The sequence below is a fragment of the Phalangium opilio genome, unplaced genomic scaffold (genome assembly GCF_054372755.1).
Source record: "Phalangium opilio isolate 3A_F unplaced genomic scaffold, DU_Popi_V2 ptg000105l_1, whole genome shotgun sequence".
NCBI classification, from domain to species: Eukaryota; Metazoa; Arthropoda; class Arachnida; order Opiliones; family Phalangiidae; genus Phalangium; species Phalangium opilio.
The window spans coordinates 8805243-8830566 of record NW_028324207.1 but is presented as its reverse complement, the minus strand read 5'-3'; the positions used below and the strand labels follow the sequence as shown (position 1 = coordinate 8830566).

Below are 25324 nucleotides of genomic sequence, written 5' to 3'. Positions count from 1 at the left end.
ATGATTGCAATTTCGATGACAAGCATTAGTAATCGAGGCATTCAAACCGCAGACTTTAGTTTTAGAAGAAGGAACCAAATAGATATTGGATACATACTAGAAGTAGTGGCTGATAAAACCTATAATTCTGAAGGGGGGAGGTTGTCAAAGTTTTTTCGCGGCCCGATAGGAATAAGCATACAGCGCGTGAGGTTGCCCCAAGGCGCTCGCCGAGGAAAGGCCATTGGTATCTGTAGCTTCGAGACTTTTGCCAGGGAGAAGAAATGTATCATTCAAATCAAAAACAACGATAGGCTATGTCTCCCACGTGCTCTAGTTTTAGCTATAGTGCACAGGGAGCATACAATACATCTATTACATCCCCTTGACAAAGCCTCGAGGCGGATTTCAAAACCCTATGCCGGCCCGATATTAGGAAAAAGACAGGAGAGAGGCTCAGGAATGGCGCAGGAATTAGCCTTGGCTGCGGAAATAATGTTGGACGAAAGCGGGAGGCGGATCCTCTACCTCGATTTCAGTCATACTTGGTTGATTACCAAATAATAGTTTTTACAGTTAGAGCTAACGTTTTTTAAATATTTAACCAAGTTATTATTTTAACTTAAATGTTTTTTGATTAATACAAAATCCGATTCTTTTACAACTAGCATAAGCCTATCTTTCAGGATCTTCCACAGAATAACCTAGCATAAGCCTATCTTTCGGGATCTACCATAGAATAAGTCTATCCTTTTCAGGATCTATCATAGCATAAGCCTATCTTGATGACGTCATAAAAACCCCACCACCAGGTGGTGCAACAATTCAAATTTCCCGCCAACAACGTCACATGATACGTGACGTCATCAATTCTGCCCCCCATCCCCCCAACGCAAAGGGTGACTCTATGAACCCAAAATTTTTACCCCTCCCACCGATGGGAGAAGGAAGGGGGTAAAATTTTTGGGTTTATAGGGTCACCCCTACTCTATTTAGGCTTAGAAGTCAACTTTTGAAACTAAAATAAATTATCTAAAAAAACGGAAAGGTTTTGGTAAGGTTTATTAATGATTTTGAATTTTTGATGTTAATCTATATCTATATAAATCAAAGTCCTGACTGACTGACAGACTGACTGATAATCAACGCCCAGCCCAAACCGCTTGCCCTAGAAGGCTGAAACTTTGCAGGAACGTTACTCATAAGTAGTAGGCGCGTACTAAGAAAGATTTTTCCAATCCGATGCCATCTTAAAAAATGGCGCCCAGAAATGTAAAAACTCTTCTCTATGCAACAAAGTCCGCGCGTTTCAACCGATTTCACAGATATTTAGTACATGGGTTTCCTTTAACCTATAGACGGACTGAATGGTCTTTTGGGTTCGATTTGTTGCCATATTTTTAAATGGCGGCCAAAAACTAAAAAACCCTTCTTTATGGAATAATGTCCGCGTGAAAAGTAATAAAAAATGTCCCGACGGGCTGACGGGCAACGCCGAGTGCATTCGCTCCTAGGTTGCTACAAAAATATTAGTCATCAGTAAAATATACCCATTCTTTGTATCATTTTGATGGAAGTTCTTATTACACGCGAGCGACGCCGCGGGTAACAGCTAGTTCATTAATATAAATCGATTCTCCATTAATAAAATCAACTCATGTCTCCCAACCCTATGTTATGAATCATACGACTTCGAGTAGTCGAGTTTTAATTTGTTTTTTTGTTTACGAGACCATGCGATGTCGTGTACAACCTTTATGTCTAAACTCATTAAAAAAATCATCATCATTAAGTTTGTGATGCAGCTATAAAACGTAGTTACCCCATCTTTCCTGGCATTCCGTGTTTGTTGAGTAACTTGGGTAAGTTGAAAATTTCAAATTTTACAAATTTAGGAGATAGCACTTCTTTATAGAAAATGTAGGGGTGTGCGAATACCGCTTTTTGGGTATCGAACCGGTTATCGAATACCAAAAAATTTTCCTTATCAAATACCGAATCGAATAGTTTATTCCAAATCGAATACCGAATAGTTGGGCCTTGGTAATTTTTTTCCTTCCCGATTAATCGCGAATAGTTAAGCCTAGAAACCGCGAATATTTAACCCTAATATTCGCGAATACTAGGCCAACTATTCGCGGTTAATCGGGTAGTAACCCTAATATTCGCCAATAGTCAATACAAAGCAAGGAGAAGAACATTAGAAGCTCCTAAATTTCAAAATACCCCTCCTCATTGGTGGTCAAGTATTTCTTAAAATTTTCCTATGCACTTGCTGGTCGTTTATGATGGGAGACAAATAAAATTGGGATGAAATTTTTTTAAATAAGGAGGGTCTCTCTAGAGCCAAGGACCTAAATTTATGGTAGTCGAACTTTAACCGAATAGTCAGTTCGGTATTCGATATTCGAATCGAATAGTGAAAATGGGCTTATCGAATACCGAATCGAATTATTCGGTTCGGTATTCGATCGAATTATTCGATTGAAACGGTTAACCGCACACCTCTAAGAAAATGGAAAAACTTTACTTTAGCTCGCACATTCAAAATACCGTTTTTCCAATAGATATCATTTCTTGGATGTTAAGTATATGCTAATTAATTATATTTAAGTCGCGGAAACTATTTTATTCAATATTTTCATGACCATAAAAACCCGACCAGTTCCTTCTTCCTAGCCACCAAATACCATAGAATATCTAAAAATATAACGTAACCTAACGAAACCAAACCTATAATATGAAGGGTAAAATATAGAAAATCACAGAAAATATATAATTTAATTGATTGCCGCACCTTAATTTTAACAAATTATCCGATTATTAACCTTGAATAAATGATATTTATTGAGAAAAATGTATTTTGAATGTACCGTGGGCTAAAGTAAAGTTTAGCCCAGAAAATACCTCTTTACGAACAATATGTACTAGCAGTAGAAAATAAGAAAGGCACTGGTGCCAAGTTGCATCTCGTAAGAAACAGTTGAACATACAAAGAAATTTGTTGCATCTCGTAAGAAACTGTTGAACACACAGAGAAATTTGTTGCATCTCGTAAGAAACTGTTGAACATACAAAGAAATTTGTTGCATCTCGTAAGAAACAGTTGAACATACAAAGAAATTTGTTGCATCTCGTAAGAAACTGTTGAACATACAAAGAAATGTATATTGGGACCTGTTTTTATTAACCCTATAAGAAAGTACAATTCAACTTGCAATCTTTTATATACCCAATACTAATATCTGATTTAAGCAAAAGGGAAGGCCTTCAAACTTTGTTAAACCACCCATTCCTCATTCTTCGCGTTTCATTGGCTATTCACATTGACCCTAAGTTTCCTAGATCAGGACACGCAAAAACATTTGGGTTCGGCGGTCATAGGTTGCGGGAGTACCGGCACATCTCGATAGCTACGTCAATGTCAGGTGGTTTTTTCTAAGCTCAGATATATTATGCATGACGTCAGGGGTGAAGGTTTCTACACCTTCCCCCTTTAATTCAAGCAGAAAAGCCCAGAAAATTACCTGTTAAAGATTCAAAGTAGGGCCTAGAAGAAATAAACCTATGTATTCCTCATTTTATCTTTATGGCATATTTTTTCGTATAGCTTTTTAAAATCACATAGACGTCGACATCAAGTTTTACCATAAGTAACATAATAACCATAAGTATGACAATTAGAAAAAACTAACTATAAACCTATTTTCGGACCTTTTACGTCATCATAAGTTCGCGCCCAGCATAGAGACCCCTAGCGGTAGAAAATGAAGCGACTTCCGCCCCATATGGAAAATCCGGTTCAGAGGTTTAAAGAGACGCCATTGAGATTTGAGTCAACGGTCCTAAGCCTTGGTTATATAGTTGATTTGTATTGTCATTTTACCGACTTTAGCGCGGCCACATTACGAAGTTCAAAATTGAATTGGGCAAGTTTAGTTACCGAATACTTAGACTTCAAATGGCTTATTATTTTTGGTGCTGAAATATCCGACTTATGGCAATCTCAAAGTCAAACATACAAACACCGCGACTGCGCGAGCTTGTACAATAAATAGCAGACGAGCTATTTCCGACACAAATACGTACAAGGAGATGGTTTATTGTGATTGGCTAAAATTGTAGAACTATGTCATTGACCAAAGACCAGCATGAAGTATTCGACGGGGTTGCAAGTCCTGGCCTGATGTAAGTGAGAGTGTCAGTGTTGATTATAGGTTTCATTTTGAAATTTGCATTATTACAATAGGAAGAGTCATACTTATGTTTTTATGTTACTTATGGTTTTACCTATGTATATAACCTGAAGTGGGTAGAGAAGCTTGCACTGTGTTTGCCACGTCGTAAATGCTTCTAAAGGCCCGTTCACATTACCCAACTTTAGTCAGCTGACAAACCCGATCTGACCAGTCAGGGCAGATTGTCAGGCAATATGAACGTTTCACACAACCGTACTATTGTCAGGTTCAAGCTCGGATTTTAATCGGGTAGGTAAGCGATTGGAGTCGGGCCGACTAAAGTCAGAGAGGGAGCAAACCAATCACAATAAGCCTTGGCTATTACGTCATGGGACACGTGCTGTTTTTCTTTCAGCTCGAGAGAGAGAGAACCGAGAGTATAGGCCATTATTTAATTTTATAATTAAAATGATTTCGGGCCTTGGCCATTTTTACCTCTCCGAGTGACGATGACGTCACGGAGAGGTATTGCACTGGACGTGTGTGTGTCTGTCTGTCACACCCCACGTGACCGCGTTCGCAGTTTGCGTATCGGAGCAAACGTGTTCCCAATTTCCGGACTGCATTGACAGTTCACGGAAATTTTTAAAATTGTGTTTGTCTCCGCTGGCTATTCTACTTGAGTTCCCACACCACCAGTTTTGGTTTTCGTCCACTCCACATGGACACTAGTTTGTGTATACCACATACACACTAATCTATCCTCATTGGCGTCTAACAACCACCATCTACTGGTCTTTAGTCTATACCACATAGACACCAATCAGTAACATTGGCTTCTACTCCATCGTCGTCGTTAGGTTTAAGATGCGAGCGGCTAGGGTTACGAGAAACGTCTAGCCTCCCAATGGCAGGGCTTCCACCATCGGTTCACGCGAATGCGCTTTTATCTATTATTACAATGGAAACGAATCGTATATATACCCCAAAATTTGAAGAAAGCGGGCAAGAGGGGTACCCTTCACTTTAAACGTCAATATTAGCAAAGTTTCGAAAGATAATAGGAACAACTTTAATTTAAACGATTTAACTATTTTTCAAGTTATTTACTGGCGATTAAAATAATTAATATCATTTATATTTAATTAATTATTTAAGATAAACTTATTTCTATGTAATGACACAAGTGAGAGTTAATATAGAACGAGTAATGAAGATTGCATCTGAATCGAAACACTACACGCATATGAAAGTTAATATAAAGCGAGTAGGATGAAAAGATCTCTTACAAAACGATAACATTTTCTTTTTGCAGAATATTAAATGGAAATACTTAAATATTTTTCGGCATTATGATTCTTTTAGTAGTTGTGTAGCTATAAAGCTCTGTTTCATCTCAATATTCCAAGAACATCTTTTGATATTAACATTTAAAATTTGGTGTTTACTTTTTAATTCATCTTTACTACATTTATATATAGTGTAAACGTAACTTTTAGCTTCATTAAATAATAAGGATGTTAATACCTCATCTCTCCATACGTGTAGAAACGACTGGGTCTATGAGATAAGATAACCTAAATTTAAACCTGAAATGACCTTGTTTCGCCTCCTCTTATAGGAGGTGTTAACGGTTCAGAGTGAGCCGAAAGTTAAATACACCCTTCATTGATACATTTTAGGTCCTCATTAGAATTGTTGAGGATACAAAGGAAATTGTTAAATGCTTAAGCCTTTGCTAAAGACCTTGGCAATATTTCGCGAATTTGAATTATGTATTTCCGGTTTTTCTCATTGACTGGTGGACCTGTGTTTAGAAAGTAACATCGTCTCGGCTCGGAGAGGTTTATTTGGTTTCCCAACTTGTTTAACATGGGTTAATTATTAAGTTTTGAATTTTTTGATGGTTGTTCCTCATTGAATATTATCAGAAGCATAAGAGACAAATCGTCTTATTTTAAAGTATATCTTTCTCCATAAGTTTATAAGATATGTTCCATAAGTATGTCACTACCTATACTTCGTAATGCTAGTGGCTTAATGAGAGCTAGTTCAAGAACGACGTGAGAATTGACTACACTCGGTTTTGCAGTCCATCCTCCTCTTTAGTCTGCACTAAGCCTTTGACAGCGCCTCACCAGGCGTCGCTTTACGAGTATCTATGACGTTTCGCCTACGTCACTTCATGACAAACTCTCATTAACGAGTGACACACTTATGGAACATATCATATAAACTTATGTCAGAAGTAATATAGTAGGGAAGAACTGCAAAAAATTAGTGGGAATAGCTTTTGATGCTCGTAAAGTAGTCGAATTTTTTCGAGAATATGAGTTTGAACATATTTTATAATCCAAAACAAATCACTCCTATTGTTATGTACCGCTTTGTACACCCTCTTGTGTTTCAAAGGTAGTCGGCCCGACTGGTTGGGTGGTGTGAACGAGTGACCTGACTAGGCTAAATTGGGTGACAAAGTTGGTTAATGTGAACGAGCCTTAACAAACCAGTATATCTACTTGCGCAGTCAGTTATTATTTCGAGTCAAATGTCTTTCAAACCTCTACAGTCCTTCCAGATTCTACCATAAATATTTGATTTTTTCAGATATACCAACATGTCGCGTCTTGAAACTGTCGTTCACTCAACCCTGATCTTTATGATCGTGATGTTTTACATTCTCAATCTCGTTCAGAACGTCGATGCTGACTTTCGTAATTACCACATTTTTTAAAATATGGTTTGAGAACAATTTTTAACTTGATTACTTTCTGAAACATTCTGTTTTCCTAGCCGGTAAGATTATCTGCTTATTCTTCAATAATTCAAAGAATATTTTTGAAATTTTCTCGATTTTTAACATTCTTCAATACATAGGATGTAAGATTTTACTGCCAATATCAAAAATTTATTATGAATTTTTCGAAATTAATCTTTTTATCTTAATTTTAATCCTTAAACAATATGTTATGCATAGTTCGTAAGATTAATCTGCTTTTAATCAATATTTTTTTAATTGAAATAACTGTGTGAGAATAATTATTAATTTCACTATTTCAATCATTCTCTATCGTATAGCCGGTAAGATTCCTCTACTTATTTTGAATACTTATTAATCTAGTCAATAATTTGGAAATTTTTCTTTATTTTTAAAAATTAAGGCGTAAAATGTAAGATTATTTGATTATTTTTATAGTTGGTTAATTCTATGAATAGTTAAATAATGATGTCTTTTTTAAACATTATGTAACACACAGTTTGTAAGATTTATCTGCTTATAATCAATAATTTTTAATTGAAATAGTGGATTTGAGATTAATTTTTATCTTGATTACTTTCTTAAATATTCTATCTTCATAGCCGGTAAGATCAGCTGCTCATTTTGACTCTTCACTAATTCGATGAATATTTTTGAGTTTTCTTTATTTTCGATATTGTTCAATCAAGAAGAAATATACCATAAGAAGACTTCGACAGGCTTTAGGCTTCTACTCTTAGCCCCACCCCATTCATATCCGTCATTGTTCAGCGGTTTCCCATTGGATCCCTTAGGGATAGGTCGTACAGACGCGAATAACGTATTCCGACTAGAGAAATAAAACCTCGAGCAAAGTGAAAAGAAAATGGAAGGCTACCCGCTGTGCTGAAACGGTACGCCAGTGGTTTTTAATTGCCATTAACAAGTTAGTTAAAGATTTTGAACCTAACTTAATGGATTAGGTATATGCGTATGTTCTTGAAAATCGTTCTATAATTACATTGCTAAATCGAATCAAGTGTATTATACTTATGGTTTCGTGAGTTCCAAAAACCAAAGCAATTGCTTAATGCTTAACGAGTAAAAGTGATGAATGTAGGAGATAATCCCCCATCAGAGAAGAAATGGACATAATCCCCTCACGTAGGTGACGAAATCCCCCGGACAATTTACCCCCGAATAGATGTCGAGGACAAATTCCCCCTGGCCCCTGGTCAATTCCCACCAGCCCCAGGTCAAATTCCCACCAGCCCCAGGACAAATTCCCACCAGCCCCAGGACAAATTCCCCTATCCCCAGGACAAATTCCCCCATCCCCAGGACAAATTCCCCCAAAACTGTTATTGATAGGCAGGGAAATCTCTATTAAATTAAGTATATAAAAATTAAGAACAATGTTATGCAAAAATTAGTAATGCTATATCGGAAAAAAATATAAGAGAGGGGGGGGATTTTGTACTCTTTCCTCGGATGGGGGGAAAATGACCGGGGGATTTTGTACGTTTTAAAAATGAGGGATTATGACCGGGGTCTTTGTCTTGGGGGTATTTAGTTCTTATACCAAAAGGGAAATGATTAGAAGTATAGATGGTGGAAAACATAGAGTAAGATAATATATTAAGTCCCGTTTGCCGTTTCCACCCCTTCCCGTGAAGGGGGGGATTGTCGACTATCACGCTAGCACCTGAATCGAATTCAGGTCTTCTTAAAGGTACATTTCTTCTTGATTCAATGCATAGAATGTAAAACCTCTTTGCCAATATCAAAAATTTACCATGAATATTTAGAATATAATATTTTTATCTTTATTTTAATCCTTAAACATTATGTTACGCATAGATCGTAAGATTAATCTGCTTATAATCAATATTTTTTTAATTGAAATAGTGGTTTAGAATAATTTTTCATTTCACTACTATTTCAAACACTCTTTCTCGTATAGCCGGTAAGATTTCTTTGCCTATTCTGAATACTGACTAAATGATTAATCCAATTAATAATTTGCGAATTTTTTTAACTTTTAAACATTGTGTCTCGTATAGACGGTAAGATTTCTTTGCCTATTTTGAATACTGATTAACCCAAACAATAATTTGTAAATTTGTCTTTATTTTTAAAAATTAAGGCGTAATATGTAAGATTCTTTGATTACTTTTATTATTAGTTAATTCAATAAATAGTTTGCTAATGGTTTCTTTTTTTAAACATTCTGTCTGCATAGCCGGTAAGATTAGCTGCAGATATTAAATTTTGTTTAATATATATATATATTGATTTGAGAATAATTTTTAACTTGATTACTTTCTTATACATTCTGTCTGCATAGCCGGTAAGATTAGCTGCAGATATTAAATTTTGTTTAATATATATATATATATATATATATATATATATATATATATATATATATATATATATATATATATATATATATATATATATATATATATATTGATTTGAGAATAATATTTAACTTGATTACATTCTTATACATTCTGTCTGCATAGCCGGTAAGATTACCTGCAGATATTAAATTTTTTTTAATATATATATATATATTGATTTGAGAATAATATTTAACTTCATTACATTCTTATACATTCTGTCTGCATAGCCGGTAAGATTAGCTGCAGATATTCAATCTTGTTTAATATATATATATATATATATATATATATATATATATATATATATATATATATATATTGATTTGAGAATAATATTTAACTTGATTACTTTCTTATATATTCTGTTTGCATAGCCGGTAAGATTAGCTGCAGATAATCAATTTGTTTTTAATTGAGATAATGGCTTGAGAATAATTCTTAACTTCATTACTTTCTTAATCATTCTGTCTGCATAGCTGGTAAGGTTAACTGCTTATTGTGATTCTTGACAAATTTAATGAATATTTTTATATTTTTCTCTATTTTTTAACATTCTTCAATACATAGAACGTAAGATTTCTTTACTTTCTTAGATTGCTAATTTAATGAATAGTTTTCTGCTCATTTCGATTATATTGTAATTAAAAAAGAGGGTTTGAGAATGATTTAAGTTTCTCTTTAAATATAATGTTGGACAAAAGGAGGTAAAATTTCTTTGTTGCGTTAAAATATATAGTGAATTTTCATTTATTAATTGAATGGGTAGTTAGAGAATAATTTTTAACTTGGTTACTTTCTTAAACATTCTGTCTCCATAGCCGGTAAGATCAGCCGCTTATTTTGATTCCTCACTAATTCAATGAATATTTTTTCGATTTTTAACATACTTGACTTCAATACATAGAACGTAAGATTTTATTGCCAATATCTAAAATTTATTATGAATATTTCGAAATTAATATTTTTATCTTAATTTCAATCCTTAAACAATATGTTACGCATAGTTCGTAAGATAAATCTGCTTTTAATTAATATTTTTTTTAATTGAAATAACGGTTTGAGAATAAATTTTAATTTCACTACTATTTCAATCATTCTCAATCGTATAGTTGGTAAGATTTCTTTGCCTATTTTGAATACTTATTAATCTAATCAACAATTTGGAAATTTTTATTTATTTTTAAAACATTAAGGCGTAGATGGTAAGATTCTTTGATCATTTTTATAATTAGTTAATACAATGAATAGTTGGATAATGTTTCCATATTTTTAAACATTATGTAATGCTCAGTTTGTAAGATTTTTCTGTTTATAATCAAACATTTTTAATTGAAATAGTGGTTTGAGAGTAATTTTTAACTTGATTACTTTCTTAAACATTTTGTCTGCATAGTCGGTAAGATTAGCTCCTTATTTTAATTCATCACTGTTTCAATGAATATTTTTGAATTTTTCTCTATTTTTAACTTTATTCGATACATAGGTGGTAAGATTTCTTTACTATTTTAGATTAATTCAAAGAATAGTTGATAATTTATTAAATTTCCAAACATTGCGCTTTGAATAGGTGATAAGCTTTGTCTACTCATTTCGATTATATATTAATTAAATGAATAATTTGAGAATGATTTAAATTTCTCTTTAAATGTAATGTTGGACAAAAGGACGTAAGATTTTTTGGTTGAATTGAAATAAGTACAGTATTTTCATTTATTAATTGAACAACTTGATTACTTTGTTAAATATTCTGTCTGCATAGCCGGTAAGATCAGCTGCTTATTATGATTTTTCATTAATTCAGTGAACATTTTTTAATTTTTTTTTATTTTTAAAATTGTTCAATACACAGAAGGTAAGATTTCTTTGCCAATATAAAAAATTAGTTAAACATTCTGTCTGCATAGCCGGTAGGATCAGCTGCTTATTTTGATTTTTGAATAATTCAATGAACATTTTTTAATTTTCTTTATTTTTAAAATGGTTCAATACATAGGAGGTAAGATTTCTTTGCCAATATAAATAGTTACCATCAATAGTTCGAAATTAACATTTTCATCCTAATTATAATCCGTCCAAAAAATGAAGGAAAAAATATTAAAACAATAAATGATCTCGTATTACAAATAAATTAGCATTTAATTAGTCTTAAAAAAATCAAGGACTACTGCGGCTCCATTGGTTTAGTGGCGTCTGCTAAATCGAACCTCTCTCAGCCTGTGTGAATTCAACCAATCCCGTTTGGGGTAAGTGGTTCGATTTAGTAGACGCCACTAAACCAATAGATAGTAGTCCTTGATTGTTTTTAAGACTAATAAAATGCTAATTATTTTGTACTAAGAGATAATTTTTTTAGTTTTTCCTTCTATATTTAGAAAAAGGGAGTTCTTTTAAATAATGCTATGTTACCTGAACTTTTCCTTCAAAGATTTATTTTGATAATCTTTTACTTTGTTTTCAAACATCATTTTATGCAGTCGGTAAAGTATTTTTCGTTTTTCGATTAATCATTAACTAAATAAATAGACTGAGAATGATTTTATTTTTTATTTTTTTCTCTTAAACCTTGTGGCATGCGTAGATGGTAAAACGTTGTGCTAATTTTGGTTATTTAGTAAAATAGGCAATAAATTAAGAATGTTTTATTTTTAATTTATTCCTAAACATTTTCAATACGAAGCACTAGGTAACATTTCCATGCTTATAACGATTATTTATTAATATAGTGAACAATTTGAAATATTTATGTTTAATTAATTTTAATCTTGAACATAGGTGGTGAGAAATTTCTGCTATTATCTATAATTAGTTAACTATATTAGTTGGAGAAGATATTTTTCTTTTTTATATTATTTTTAAAAATTTCAACATTTTGTGTTTTCTTAACAAAAGATTAGGCAATAATAGCAGTGTTTCTGCTTTTGCGAGATTTAAACGTGAATCTTCCAGAAGCAACTTCAATTTTCTTTCAAAGGCATATGAGCAATTAGTGATAATGTCTATGAAAGAGTGATCGTAGGGTTTTACCATTTGTTTCAAAATGTTTGATAATTTGTCAATCAAAATTGAAGTTCCCTAAAATTCTACCTTTGAATTAGTTTTTGTTTCTGGAAGATACATAGCACATCAAAAATCTTTACTTTCATATTATAAATATTCTTGTACAGAGCGGAAGTAGTTCGCAGTCAACAAAAAGAAGTCCACATTGCACCGGGGTACGAAATATAGGATTTAATCGGCACAATGTACCAACTGACACTTTTGAGAAAATCAAAATTATTGATAATTGTAACTTTATACTTACGAATCATTTACTGACTATATGAATTAAAATAAGGAAAACTATTTTGAATCTTTCCAAATTCTTTATAATATTTTTTAGAGATGGGCCGATACCAGTTTTAACCGATACCGATATCATTCGATACTTGGGAAATCGATACGTACCGATACCGATATTTTACCCTATCTTTCGAATAAACCGATATTATACTGATACCGATATATTAACCGATTTCAATAATAACAATAAATAAGAAAATAGATGCTAAAATATAGGTTGGAAAACAGTAACTTTATTTCGATAATAAATCACAGCTTGTAACTTATTCCAATATGAGTATTTGAAGTAGACTAGATTTGTAAAACAATTTTGAGAATTTCTTATATTTTTTTAGTGGCCCGTGGAGTAACAAAATCCCCAGTTATACTTCTGCGCACTCTGCTGTAATTCTCTAGGCTTGTGAGTCGTTAAATATTTAGTTTTATGGCGCCATCTACTCTCAACACAAGTATTTTTCTTTAAAAAATATCGCGTAGAAATATCGTTCATTTTTAACCGATACCGATATATCGTTTAAAGCCAAATATCGGTACCGATACCGATATGGCATCGGTATCGGCCCATCTCTTATATTTTTTTTCGTGAAAAATGAATTCTCTGACAACCATAAGGCAATTGAAAATGAAATAAATAAGTCCTATAATAGACCATTTCGATGTAACTAAGAAAGCCGTTGTTATAGGTCTAATCGGGCAATAGCTCTAATTTTTTTGGTGCATGATCGCTTTTTGTGCGGCTAGAGATAATTTATCTTCAGTATGGACAAACGTTAACAGTAATGCTGGGTAACTTGGAAAAATGTTGAGGTGTAACGACAGGATAATCTTTACATGCCAATAAAATTGTGAATAGAATTTTTACAAAGGCTTAAATAATTCATTATTTAAAATTCAACGCCTGTAATTGCTAATTCAAGAAATAAATAGGTAGTTAGTCCTCGTCTAGACTCGGAGACGTAATATTTTGGTTTTCCCAACTTGTTTCATTTTACCTCTATGCGAGCTGTTTTTTCTAAACAAAATTTAAATTCAAGTCCGTATGTTACGCCCCCGAGGCTTGGAAAGCTCAGATAATTCAAACCACTGTATGGCATATTGGTAAACGTATAAAACCGCAACGCACCTTTACCGGAGCTTTACCGTATTGATAAAATAATATGGCAAAAAGGGTTTAGTTCGTGGCTTGACGCGAAAGGTTTGTAAGCTCTAAAACAATGTTATCGTTATCGTCTAGATTTTGGATAATTTTACCCACTGTTCTCTGTTTGGGCGGTGATCTAAGCGCGGCCTTTGGTCAAGTCCTGCAAAAGATGTTCTTGAAGAGTGACAACGTCATGGTCATGAGTATGTACAGGTGGATCATTGGTGTCTTGTTTTACCAACCCATTTTGTTCGTATCATCCAGTGATGTTCCAAATCTATATATGTCGCGAGTACCATTCGCGATTTTATGGTTGATAAGTTGGACAACATATCTTTACTCGGAGCAATTTGCCCTTGTTTACATCCCCCAGTCCGATGTTTCAGCAATTACGGCTTTAAACGCCTTAATCGTCAATATAATATCGCCAATTGTATCGGACGAAAAATTTAAATTGTCTTCGATATTCGGTTCAATTTTGGCCATCTACGGAGTATTTGTTGTCTGTCAAAATTCGTTCCTCTTTTCCGGTAATGACGCGTTAGACGTACGCGGAGTAGGTTTGGCCCTGTTAGCGGCATTCTCCTTCGCGACGACTTGTTTGGTTTCCAAAAAGATCTTGAACTTTAACCTCTACGTCTTGAATTACGTTTTATATTTGTTACTGAAGTTTGTTAGCGTTGCTGAAATTTTATTTACTGATCAAGTATTTAAAGTCGATTGTAACGTTGGGACTTTAGCAGTTGTTGCATCATCAGTGGCAATTGCAGGCTCTAATCTGTTATACAGTTTTTCCCATCGTTTTGGCGAGCCCGGAGCCCAAGCCTTGATTAGTTTGGCTTTCGTTCCGTTTTCGATTATGTTTGAGATTGCTTTGAATGGATATAGACCAACGTTGTATTCCTTGATTGGGAGCGCCATCATCATGTCCGGGGTAGCGTTTCGTTTCTTGCCGAAACCGAAATGTCTTCGTAAAGCTAAATATGAGCTTAATAATAATAATAGCCATAATAACTCATCAAATATCAGCCATAATGATAACAATTATGGTAGTATTTCATATTAAAGAAAAATTTGAAAACATCAACAAAAATGTGCAATTTCGCCGGACGTGGTTCTACTTTAATTCAAAATTCAAATTAAAGATAATTTAAATGAATATAAGCCTCTAAGAACAAATATGACGTTGGGACAAAATGAATGAATGAATGACTATTTATTGTGCATATAAAAAACCACGAAGGTTCACGAGAATATACACAGTTGTAATAATATCATATTTGCATTTCCTAACTGTTAAGAACATCAAATGGAACATAAATTAAAAACAAACCAAGTGAAACCTTGTTAATCCAGCTCCTTGTATTTAACATTAAATATATCAAAATTTTCGCCAAAACTGTTAACTGTAATTTGCATTCTTTTAATTGGATTTAAGTGGTTAAGAGATTCTCTAAATGTTTTCCTAAACCTTCCAGACTTGGGGACTAGAAAGTCCAACCGTCCTAGCAAATCTGGAAGAGTTATCCTATTATTAATTAATTTATGTAGAAATTTAACGTCGTTAATAAGGAGAATGTGAGCTATAGTAGGAATGTCCAAATACCCTAGTAAAATATGGTAATCATATGGAGCCTTTTTCATGAAATAAGTATGGCAATATTCAATAAACTTCCGTTGCACATTCTCAAGTAGTACCTTTAGATATCTACTACAACCACCCCAGGCCAAGCCACCATACAGGACCCGTGATCTCACTAGGGCTTGATAAAGGAGACGGAAATGGTCTAGGGAATTCAATTTCCTACACATCTTCATGCAAACAGCTAGAGTACGGCGACTTAAAGCAACGCATTTATGTACTTGCTCGGTAAAATAAAGTCCTCTGTCAAAGATCACGCCAAGATCTCTCACAGTGGACTTAAGGGGTATGTGAGCGCCCTCAATGGTATAGTCGTTAGAAATTTCTCTAGCAATTCGCCTTGTAAATGTGACATGCACGGATTTAGTTGGATTTACTGGTATTTTATTAAGAGAGCACCATCTTCCTATAGAGTCAAGGTCAATTTGAAGTAATTTACCGTCTAAGTTAGAATTAATACTTTTGAAAACTTTATTGTCATCAGCAAATTGAAGAATACGGGAATGTAAAACCGAAAATTGTAAATCGAAAAGATACATATTAAAGAGTAATGGTCCAAGAGATGATCCCTGTGGAACCCCACAATTAACTTCGTATGTTTTCGATGTGATTATGCCTAGTGGTCGGCGTTTGGACAAGATAATCCACAGAATTTTGGTTAATCAGTTATCCATGGATAATAATCAGATAATTATTCGTGATTACATTGCATTAATCATAGACTTCCCGTGGATAATTTCAAATTATGGATAAAGATAAAACAAACAGATATTATCCTATCCAAATGCCGACCACTAATTATGCCATTGCATTTCAAGACATTGACTCGATTCGCCAGATAGCTAGCAATCCATTCCAAGATATCACCCCCCAATCCAAGGGCCTCTAACTTGTCATGAAGGTAAGAGTGGGAGACGCGGTCGAAGGCCTTGGCCAGGTCAAGGTATACAACATCGACCTGGCCCCGGCACTCGACCTCAGGAGCCACGTAATCCATAAAGGAAACGTGGTTCGTTTCCACACTCCTACCCGGAACAAAGCCATGTTGACAGTCGTTGGGTAGCAAGCTAAACCAACGCTGTAAATGTACGTGTACTACTCTATCAAATACCTTAGCAAGAACGCAAAGAAGGGAAATCGGACGGTAGTTTCGGACATCGCTGGATTTTCCAGACTTGTAAACCGGGACAATGACAGCTTTTTTCCAAAGCGTTGGGAATGAGTGAGTACGGAAGGATAAATTAAATATATGCTCCAATATAGGTAACAATATATCCCCACAGCCCTTGATAACAAACGACGGAATTTTGTCGAAACCAGTAGAGAGTTTGTTGGGTAGACGAGTAATAGCAGCATATATGTCCGCTTGAGTTAGTTTTAAAGAGTTATTAGGCGTTGTAACTAAGGTAGAAGTATCAAAAGTGTATTTTGAACTAGTTTCAGTATTGTCAGTCGAAATTGTTGAGAAATGCGCCATGAATGTTTCCCCCAATTGCTCCGGATCAGTAATGATTGTCTTACCAATTTTCAATAATATATCAGAGTGTCTGTCTTTTAGATTACCATTGATAAAACTCCAAAATTTTTTGGGTTGGGACAAGGCGTCTCGACAAGCATTTACTGCCATAGCAGCTTTGTCCCTTACTGTAAGCCTTCTCACCAACGAACGGGACAGCCTAAAATTAGCTATGTCGGAGGCTAACCCCGACCTCTTTTTCTTATTAAAATAATATTTTTTGCGCTTGATAGCCTTTTGGAGGTCCAAAGAATAGCAAAAGGGGAAGCCCCGATTATTACGCGGAATCTTGTTAGGGATCGAACTATCCATAGCTGACGTTATATATTCCGTTAATGTCTGGACACAAAAATTAACATCCTGCGAATCCAAAACCACCGACCAATCTGAATCGCGTAAAATTGAGTATAGCAAGTAATAGTTACCTTTTTTAAATTGATATACTGGTTGTAAATTAGGGGAGACCCTACAAATGTCAAATGGACAAAGCAAATAAAAAGGCGGATGGTAGTTGTCAATGTCCACAAATGGATCAAGGAGAGGTACAGTATCAATGCCGTGTACATTAGTAAGACAAAGGTCCAGAAGATTACCATAAGTGGGAGCTGGGTTAATTTGGTTTAAATTAAATTCATAACAAACATCGAGAACATGAGCAGCCTTAGTTCTAGTTTGGTGAGTGCATCCCACACTGCTACCCAGAGTCCAGTTGATACCGGGGAGATTAAAATCACCCAGAATCAGAATTTCACCGTCATAATCTACCAACGAGGATACCAAAACATTCTTAAATTTCCGATACTGAGCGTCGTCATCTGAGGGGCGAAAGTAACCAGTGCCAAGAAGAAGCGGAAGATTATTTTTTAGTTTAAACTCGACAAACACACACTCTTCGGCTCCTTCCAGGTCACTTCGACGGTGAAAAACAAGGGACTTCTTGATAGCAATGAGGGATCCCCCGCCCCTAACATTGACAGAATCCGGATCTGAACGATCCGCCCGAAAAATAGTATAGGAATTTGGAAAATAATCCGAATTAAAATGAGAGTGGTTAAGCCACGTCTCTGTTAAACAAACAATATCAAAATCATTAACGATTAGGTTAGTTAAAAAGGTACTAGACTTGGTTCGTAGACCGCGCACATTCTGATAAGCTATAGTCAGTTCTTTCATTCTTGGACATTTGAAGAATCCGCAGGGGAACCCGCGTCTGAGATTTCACCATGCAGTTCCGAGACATGTTTGTGCTCGTCTCTCGGTACCCCATGGAAATCTGTTAGAAAGCTGTTCGCAGGCCAAATATTGGGATCCCTCAATTTTGGTATGTCAGACTCATCATCACACGTCAAGTAGAATGACGAATGACGGGCATTCGGATTTTTAGTACGCAGTCTTATGCACTGCACCGACTGCACACCTGAATCAGCCCTCAAAAAATCTTGCAGTTCTTTCGACGTGATCCCAACATCCAACCCAGTGGCAAAGAGTGCTTTCTTGACCGCCTTCACTCGACGTGGTGCAGCCTTGATCCGGCTTGTCAAAGACACACCCGAGACCACAGGCTTAGATGCAGGAACATGACGAGTGGAGTTGATGTCAGTTTTTGTTTGCACAGCCTTGGGTAATGCTCCAGAGAATGAAGGAATGGAACCCTGTGGCCAGGGCAAGGCAGATGGGTTGAGAGCGCCAGGACGGTTAGCCAATGGTGGAAAAGATTGAGCTTCGTCCCTAGAAGCCCGTGACCCAAGCGGGGCTTGAAATGGTATTTGGCGACTGGCAAGTTCTCGACGAAGGCCAGCGTTCTCATTTTCTAATGAAGCCAGACGTTCTTGGAACTCTGATAACGTAGCTTGCATCTTAAGTAGGATGGTGTCGTTGCTATCCAATTTATTCATCATTTTATCCAGTATCGAATCAGATTCCCTAGTGAGGCTATCAACGCTAAGTAGATGGACGAATGCTTCGTGCACCACCTCTAAGATGAGACCCTTATCGCCCTCCGCCAGCTTAGCAGGTGGTTTAGGCGAAGGTATGTCCCCATTCATCTCTTTATCGCGGGGTATGGCGCTATTACTATGTCGCCGAGCCGGACTTCTAGATTTGCGAGTAGCGGCTTTGCATTCCGTACAGGTAAAGTATGAATTAGGGGTACAATCTTTATGTACACGGCGCTTGCATAGTCCAGTGCAAAAATGACACTTTTGTTTACCATAAAACCGATTATCGCAAACACAACAAGAGTCTGAAGAAGCAGGCATATCGTAGCAGACGATACCGGAGGTACAGAGTTTAATGTTCTACTAGGCTATAGCATATTCTGCGCAACCGTTACGGCGGAATAAACCGGAATGGATTTGGCTAACTACTACTATGACAAACTTTATAGAAGACCGTTAGACTACAAGAATCAGCGAAAGCGTCATCAAAAATGTCCCAGAAATAGCAAAACGAGACCCGATTGCGGAGCGCGAAAGTGGCAGCGAACTTAGACTGAACGCGTAATAATAATAATATATCGACATTATTAGTAACAGAAATTAATGCACGTCGCTAAAGCAAATATGAATTCAATTCAATGATGATATGTAAAAAAATAAATGAAATAATCTACATGTAACGGGCTGGACCAGGCCTAGTCATTTAATGCGGTGGGCCGGGCTTACAACTCGGAAACGGGCTGGGTGAAATTTTTAAAATAATTTTTCAGGGTTTAATTCACACTTAATAATACATTAAGTTCCAATTCCATTTAACAATGATTTTAATTTTTCCAATAATATATATAAAGTTCCAATTCCATTTAACAATGATTTTAATTTTTCCAAAAGTGTCATATTTCTGGCTCAATGTGTTAGTTAACAAAAGTATTGCTGGTGTTCTTTTCAAATCGTGAAGTAGCAGTGCCATATCCCTGATGCAATGTGGATTCCTGTTAGTTCAACAAGAACTATTTCCGTCCTGTATAACAATATTTGAAATTAAAAAGTGTCTACTCCTTAAGTGATAAGGATCTTCCAATGGCACATAAACATTCATGAGCAATTCAAATTGTAAGAATTTTAAGGATACATAGATTTGGAGAAGCGAAAATAATGTAAAATACTACGATCACTCTTTTGTAGTGGCATCATTAATGTTTTATAAGTTGGCTTCAAATGTAAGATTAAAGTTGCTTCAGGAATTTCCACGTTCAATGAGATCAAAAACGGATTCAAGCTAATAAGAACATAGGGCCTGAGAGAGCTCTAGCATTGGTAGTAGATCTTCTAGCAGAAGTAAGATGAAACTAGAAGTAAAGAGCTCTAGCATTTATAGTTGATCCTGGCACTAGTGAACAAATTTGAGGATTTCAAGCCGCTTCCATTGCGCCTACACTAGAGAGTAAAAATTGGTCGAGTTCCAAAACATTTCCTATTCCCTTCCCCTCAACCTAAAGCCGCGGAACACGGACGCGGGTGCTTGAATCTAGTTAGGCCGTCTACCGCCACGAGAGTCTCATGTTTTGTAGGGAAAATTCAGAAACCACTACCAGAGGGCCAACCTTTGGTGCCTTATCAAGAATATTCACTTTCGCCAAGTGAAGAATTTGGTTAGCTCAGTCCTTCTAGTCTCATTTTACTTCTGATTCTAGCATACTTGGTATAGGTTCACAACACTAACGAAAATCAAGTGATAGTTTACTGATTCTTCAAATAATTACAAGACCAAAATGCATAGTGAAACATCCAGGAAATACTTTGGAACGATTTTAAAATTAAATTAGTTTAAGATTTCAAAGGTAATTGGAAATTAGCACCTACAACCCAACACGTAGCACCCTGCCTTCTTGAAAATAGAAATTTACATGGCACGCTCCAAGTCGAAGGAAATTCACCTAGAGATTTGTTAAAAATTGAGCGCGATGTGACCATAGTGGCAGAGCGTGCCTCTAAATTTTTTTAATAAGAAGGCTTTACGTTAGGTGACTGGAGGTGTTAATTTCAATTCTATTAAATCTCAATCTAATTTTAATTTAAAATCCTACGGAAATTTTTAATTTTTTCTTATAATTAGTAGAATCGGTAAAAACCATTTGATTTTTCTTTTCACACTCCTTTGAGGCAAATGTCTGTTGGACATTTGCTGTTGCCAGGGCGCGCTGTGTTTTTTAATATATATTACGTGAATATTAGCAGACAAATCTTTTCAACAAACTATGGTAAGATAGCACCACAACCTTAACTTCTTATTAACTTGAATCAGCTCTTGGTGAAATTAAATAATGAAAATAAGCAGAAAATCTTAAGAGCTCTATGCAAAGCAATTTTAAAAAGTTGATAATAAATGAAACATTGTTCTCTAAATATTCAATGAAATTAAAAATAATCAAAATAAGTTGGAAAGCTTACCGACTATACATAACACCATTTTTAAAGTAGGAAAAAAAAATCAAGAGTTTTTAACAGTTCCATGAATTAATAAATACTCAAAATAAGCTGCAATACTTACGTACTATATTTATCAAGATTTTAAAAAGGTATAAATTATAAGTTAAAGGCCCAATTACATCGAAAAGAGTTCTAGGCTTTCTAGCGAACTGAAAACCGAGCATCGAGACTAACCGACGATTTTCAAAGCCCCGCTTGGTCAAAGGTTGGAAGAGTTCCAGCTAACTGAAAGCCGTGTAATGTGGTTCTAGCGAACTGAAGATGATCAAGAGAAATCATTTTAAATTTATTTCCTCTCGAATTTTTGCTTTCCCCTGAAGGAAATTCTCTATTGTGTATCTTCAGTTCGCTAGAACCACATTGCACGGCTATCAGTTAGCTAGAACCCTTCCATCTTTTGACCCAGCGGGGATTCGAAAATCGGCACGTGGTCGCACCATTGTTAGTCTCGATGCTCGGTTTTCAGTTCGCTTGAACCCTTTTCGATGGAAGTCGGCCTTTAAAATTTTTAACCATCAAAATAAGCTGGCAAACATACCGGCTGAAATATTAATGATTTTTATGGGAAAAAGAAAAAATGCTTTATTCACACACTATTTGATGAAATTATAAATAATCAATTTAAGCTGGAAAACTTACTATCTGTTCAAGTATTATAGAAAAAATTATTATTCTTAAAATATTCAATGTAATAAAATTTTTAAAAAATGCAAATAAGCTCGATATCTTACTAACTGTAAGTCATAAGATTTGATAGTGAAGGAAAAATAAATCATTATTTTGAAACTATTCAATGAAATCAAAATTAGCTGAAAAACTTACTGACTATACATACCGCGATTTTAAAAAGTAAAAGTAGAACAATACCATTATTACAAGTGTTCAATCACATTCTTAATAATCTAAATAATATAAAAAGCATACTATCTGTACAAAAGGCAATTAAATGAAAACAAAATGAATTTTTCTCAAACTACTCAATGAAAATATAAATTATCAAACTAACTTGCTGTAAAAATAAAATATAAATTAAAGTATTAGTCTCAAATTATTCTTTATAATTTTTAATAATAAAAATAAGCGCTATATCATACCGCCTATATATAACACGATTTTATAATGAAAAAGAAACGTAAAAGAAATATTTTCAAAATACACAATGAAATTATTAATAGCAGAAGTAAGATAAGGGACTAGAAGTACTTAGCTAACCAAATTCTTCACTTGGCGAAAGTGGATATTCTTGATAACACACCAACGGTTGGCCCTCTGGTAGCGGTTTCTGAATTTTCCCTCCAAATCGCGAGACGCTCGCGGCGGTAGACGGCCGAACTAGATTCAAGCACCAGCTTTGTCCGTGTTCCGCGGCTTTACGTTGATGGGAAGGGGGTAGGAAATGTTTTTGGAACTCGACCAATTTTTTTCTCTCTATTGCAGGCGCGATGGAAGCGGCATAAAATCCTCAAATTTGTTCACTTGTGCCATGCTACAGCTCTTTACTTCTAGTCTCATCTTACTTCTGTTAATCGTCAATATTAAAGTGGAAAACTCGGTATCGTTCCTTTCAACCGAATTCCCAATGGACCGAAATCCCATTCGACCGAATATCCCGCAATGATTTCAGATTTCCAGCCCAATGGCTATATTCCCGATGGACCGAAATCCCAATCGTCCGAATATGCCCCTAAAAATACATGAATATAACTTGAAACACTGTAGCCGTCAGCGATTCGGTGGTGTAGTGGATACGATGTTGGACTGCGAAGCGATAGGTTGTTGGTTCGAATCTCCGAAAACTATGTTTTAATATTTTGGTTTCGGGTGGGTTAGGTTAGGTTAGGTTAGGTTAGGTTAGGTTAGGTTAGGTTAGGTTAGGTTAGGTTAGCTTAGGTTAGCTTAGGTTAGGTTAGGTTAGGTTAGGTTAGGTTTGGTTTGGTTAGGTTTGGTTTGGTTTGGTTAGGTTAGGTTTGGTTTGGTTAGGTTTGGTTAGGTTTGGTTTGGTTCCAATAATTCGTTGACACCTTTTCCAAAATATGCTCCTTTTAATTAGCTACCACCTTTTCCAAAATATGCTCCTTTTAATTAGCTACCACCTTTTCCAAAATATGCTCCTTTTAATTAGCTACCACCTTTTCCAAAATATTCTCCCTTTAAATAGCTACCACCTTTTCCAAAACATTCTCCTATTAATTAGCTGCCACCTTTTCCAAAAGATTTTCCTATTAATTAGCTGCCACCTTTTTCAAAATATTCTCCTATTAATTAGCTGCAACCTTTTCCAAAACATTCTCCTACTAATTAGCTACCACATTTTCCAAAATATTCTCCTTTTAACTAGCTACCACATTTTCCAAAATATTCTTCTTTTAATTAGCTACCACCTTTTCTAAAATATTCTCCTATTAATTAGCTGCCACCTTTCCCCAAAGATTTTCCTATTAATTAGCTGCCACCTTTTCCAAAATATTCTCCTATTAATTAGCTGCCACTTTTTCCAAAATATTCTCCAATTAATTATCTGACATCAGTTCCAAAATATTTCTATTATTGCTAATAAATTGTTCGTGGTAAGAGGCGGGCTTTTAATACTCATATAAATAATCTTTTTACCTCCAAACAAGGTTGGTTTGGGTTAGGTTAGGTTAGGGTAGGTGAGGTTCGCCGTAATTAAAACGTAGTTAAAATAAGTGCAGTAATACATTTTCAACTCACATTTATTTTAACAATAATAAGTTGTGAAATTAAAAATATATTTAATGCAAAACCACACAGTATGTCTTCTTCCAGTTCAATAGAATTTCGGTCCAATGGGACTATAATAAAATCGCACCTTTGGCTACGTTCGGTCGAATGGGACCCCAAAAAAACCCCCTTCTGTCGAATGGGAATTCGGTTCAATGGGACCAAAGCGAAAACTCACCAGAGTCTATTTTAAAAAATAGATAAAAGAAAATATAATTATTCTCAAAACTGCCCAATGAGATTATAGTTAATTAAAATTAACTGGAAAATATACCGTCTGTACATAACACGAATTTTAAGAGAGAAAAAAGAAACAAAGCAATTTTCCGCAACTATTCACTGAAATTATATTTAAAGAAAATAATCTAGAAAACATACCCACTAGGAAAAAGACGATTTGAATAATTTATGCGAAACCATTTTATGAAACCAAGTATTCAATGAATTGAAAAATAAAGAAATTGAGCTGGAAAACCTACCTACATAAAACGATTTAAAAAAAAATAAATGTTGAAGTATTATTCTAAAAAATTCTATAAAATTACAAGTAATCAAAATAAGATGGAAAACCTACTATCTTAACATCACACGATTTTTAAGAATATATAAAAAATAATAGCATTATTCTCAAACTATTCAATGAAATTATAATAAAAATAAACTGGAAAATTTACCGCCTATACATTACACGATTTTAAATAGTAAAAGAAAAGAAAACATTATTTTAAAGTAATAAAATAGAAAATTCCATTAAATGCTTGCTGATAAACCAACGCGCAGGGGAAGGGCCACCTTATTAGGAGAGTTCGCTACCGCTAAGAGGCAACTGCAGATGGAGCTCGCATTCGCTACACGCGGGAAGCTAGTTGACTCGCTCTGTCGCTTTCAGTGCTACTTGACGCGAGGGAAATAGCCCAATATGGCGGCCCTGCCCCTGTGCTATTTACTTTTCCTTCGACACTACGAAATTAAAAACTATGAAATCGAGTTGGAAAACTTACGAACTATACATAAAATGATTTTAAAAGTACACAAGTATTACTCTCTAAACCTTTCTATGAAATTACTAGCAATCAAAATAAGACGGGAAACGTACATCCTAAAAATTACCCAAATATTAGTTATAAAGAATTTTAAGAGCATTATTCTAAAACTGTTCCAAAAGTTATAATTAATCAAAATAAGATGAACATTGAGTTGAGAAAAGTACCACTA

General features: G+C 34.9%; 1 protein-coding gene across 1 annotated transcript; it reads right to left on the bottom strand.

The window, feature by feature from the left end:
• Positions 1–15247: 15247 nt before the first annotated feature.
• LOC149629850 (uncharacterized) lies at positions 15248–18085 on the bottom strand. The gene is made up of 3 exons (XM_089851719.1): positions 18064–18085; positions 16251–18004; positions 15248–15310 (listed from the first exon to the last, which is right to left on the bottom strand). The coding sequence occupies exons 1-3, from the start codon at positions 18083–18085 to the stop codon at positions 15248–15250; spliced, it is 1839 nt and encodes a 612-aa protein (XP_089707845.1).
• Positions 18086–25324: the final 7239 nt, after the last annotated feature.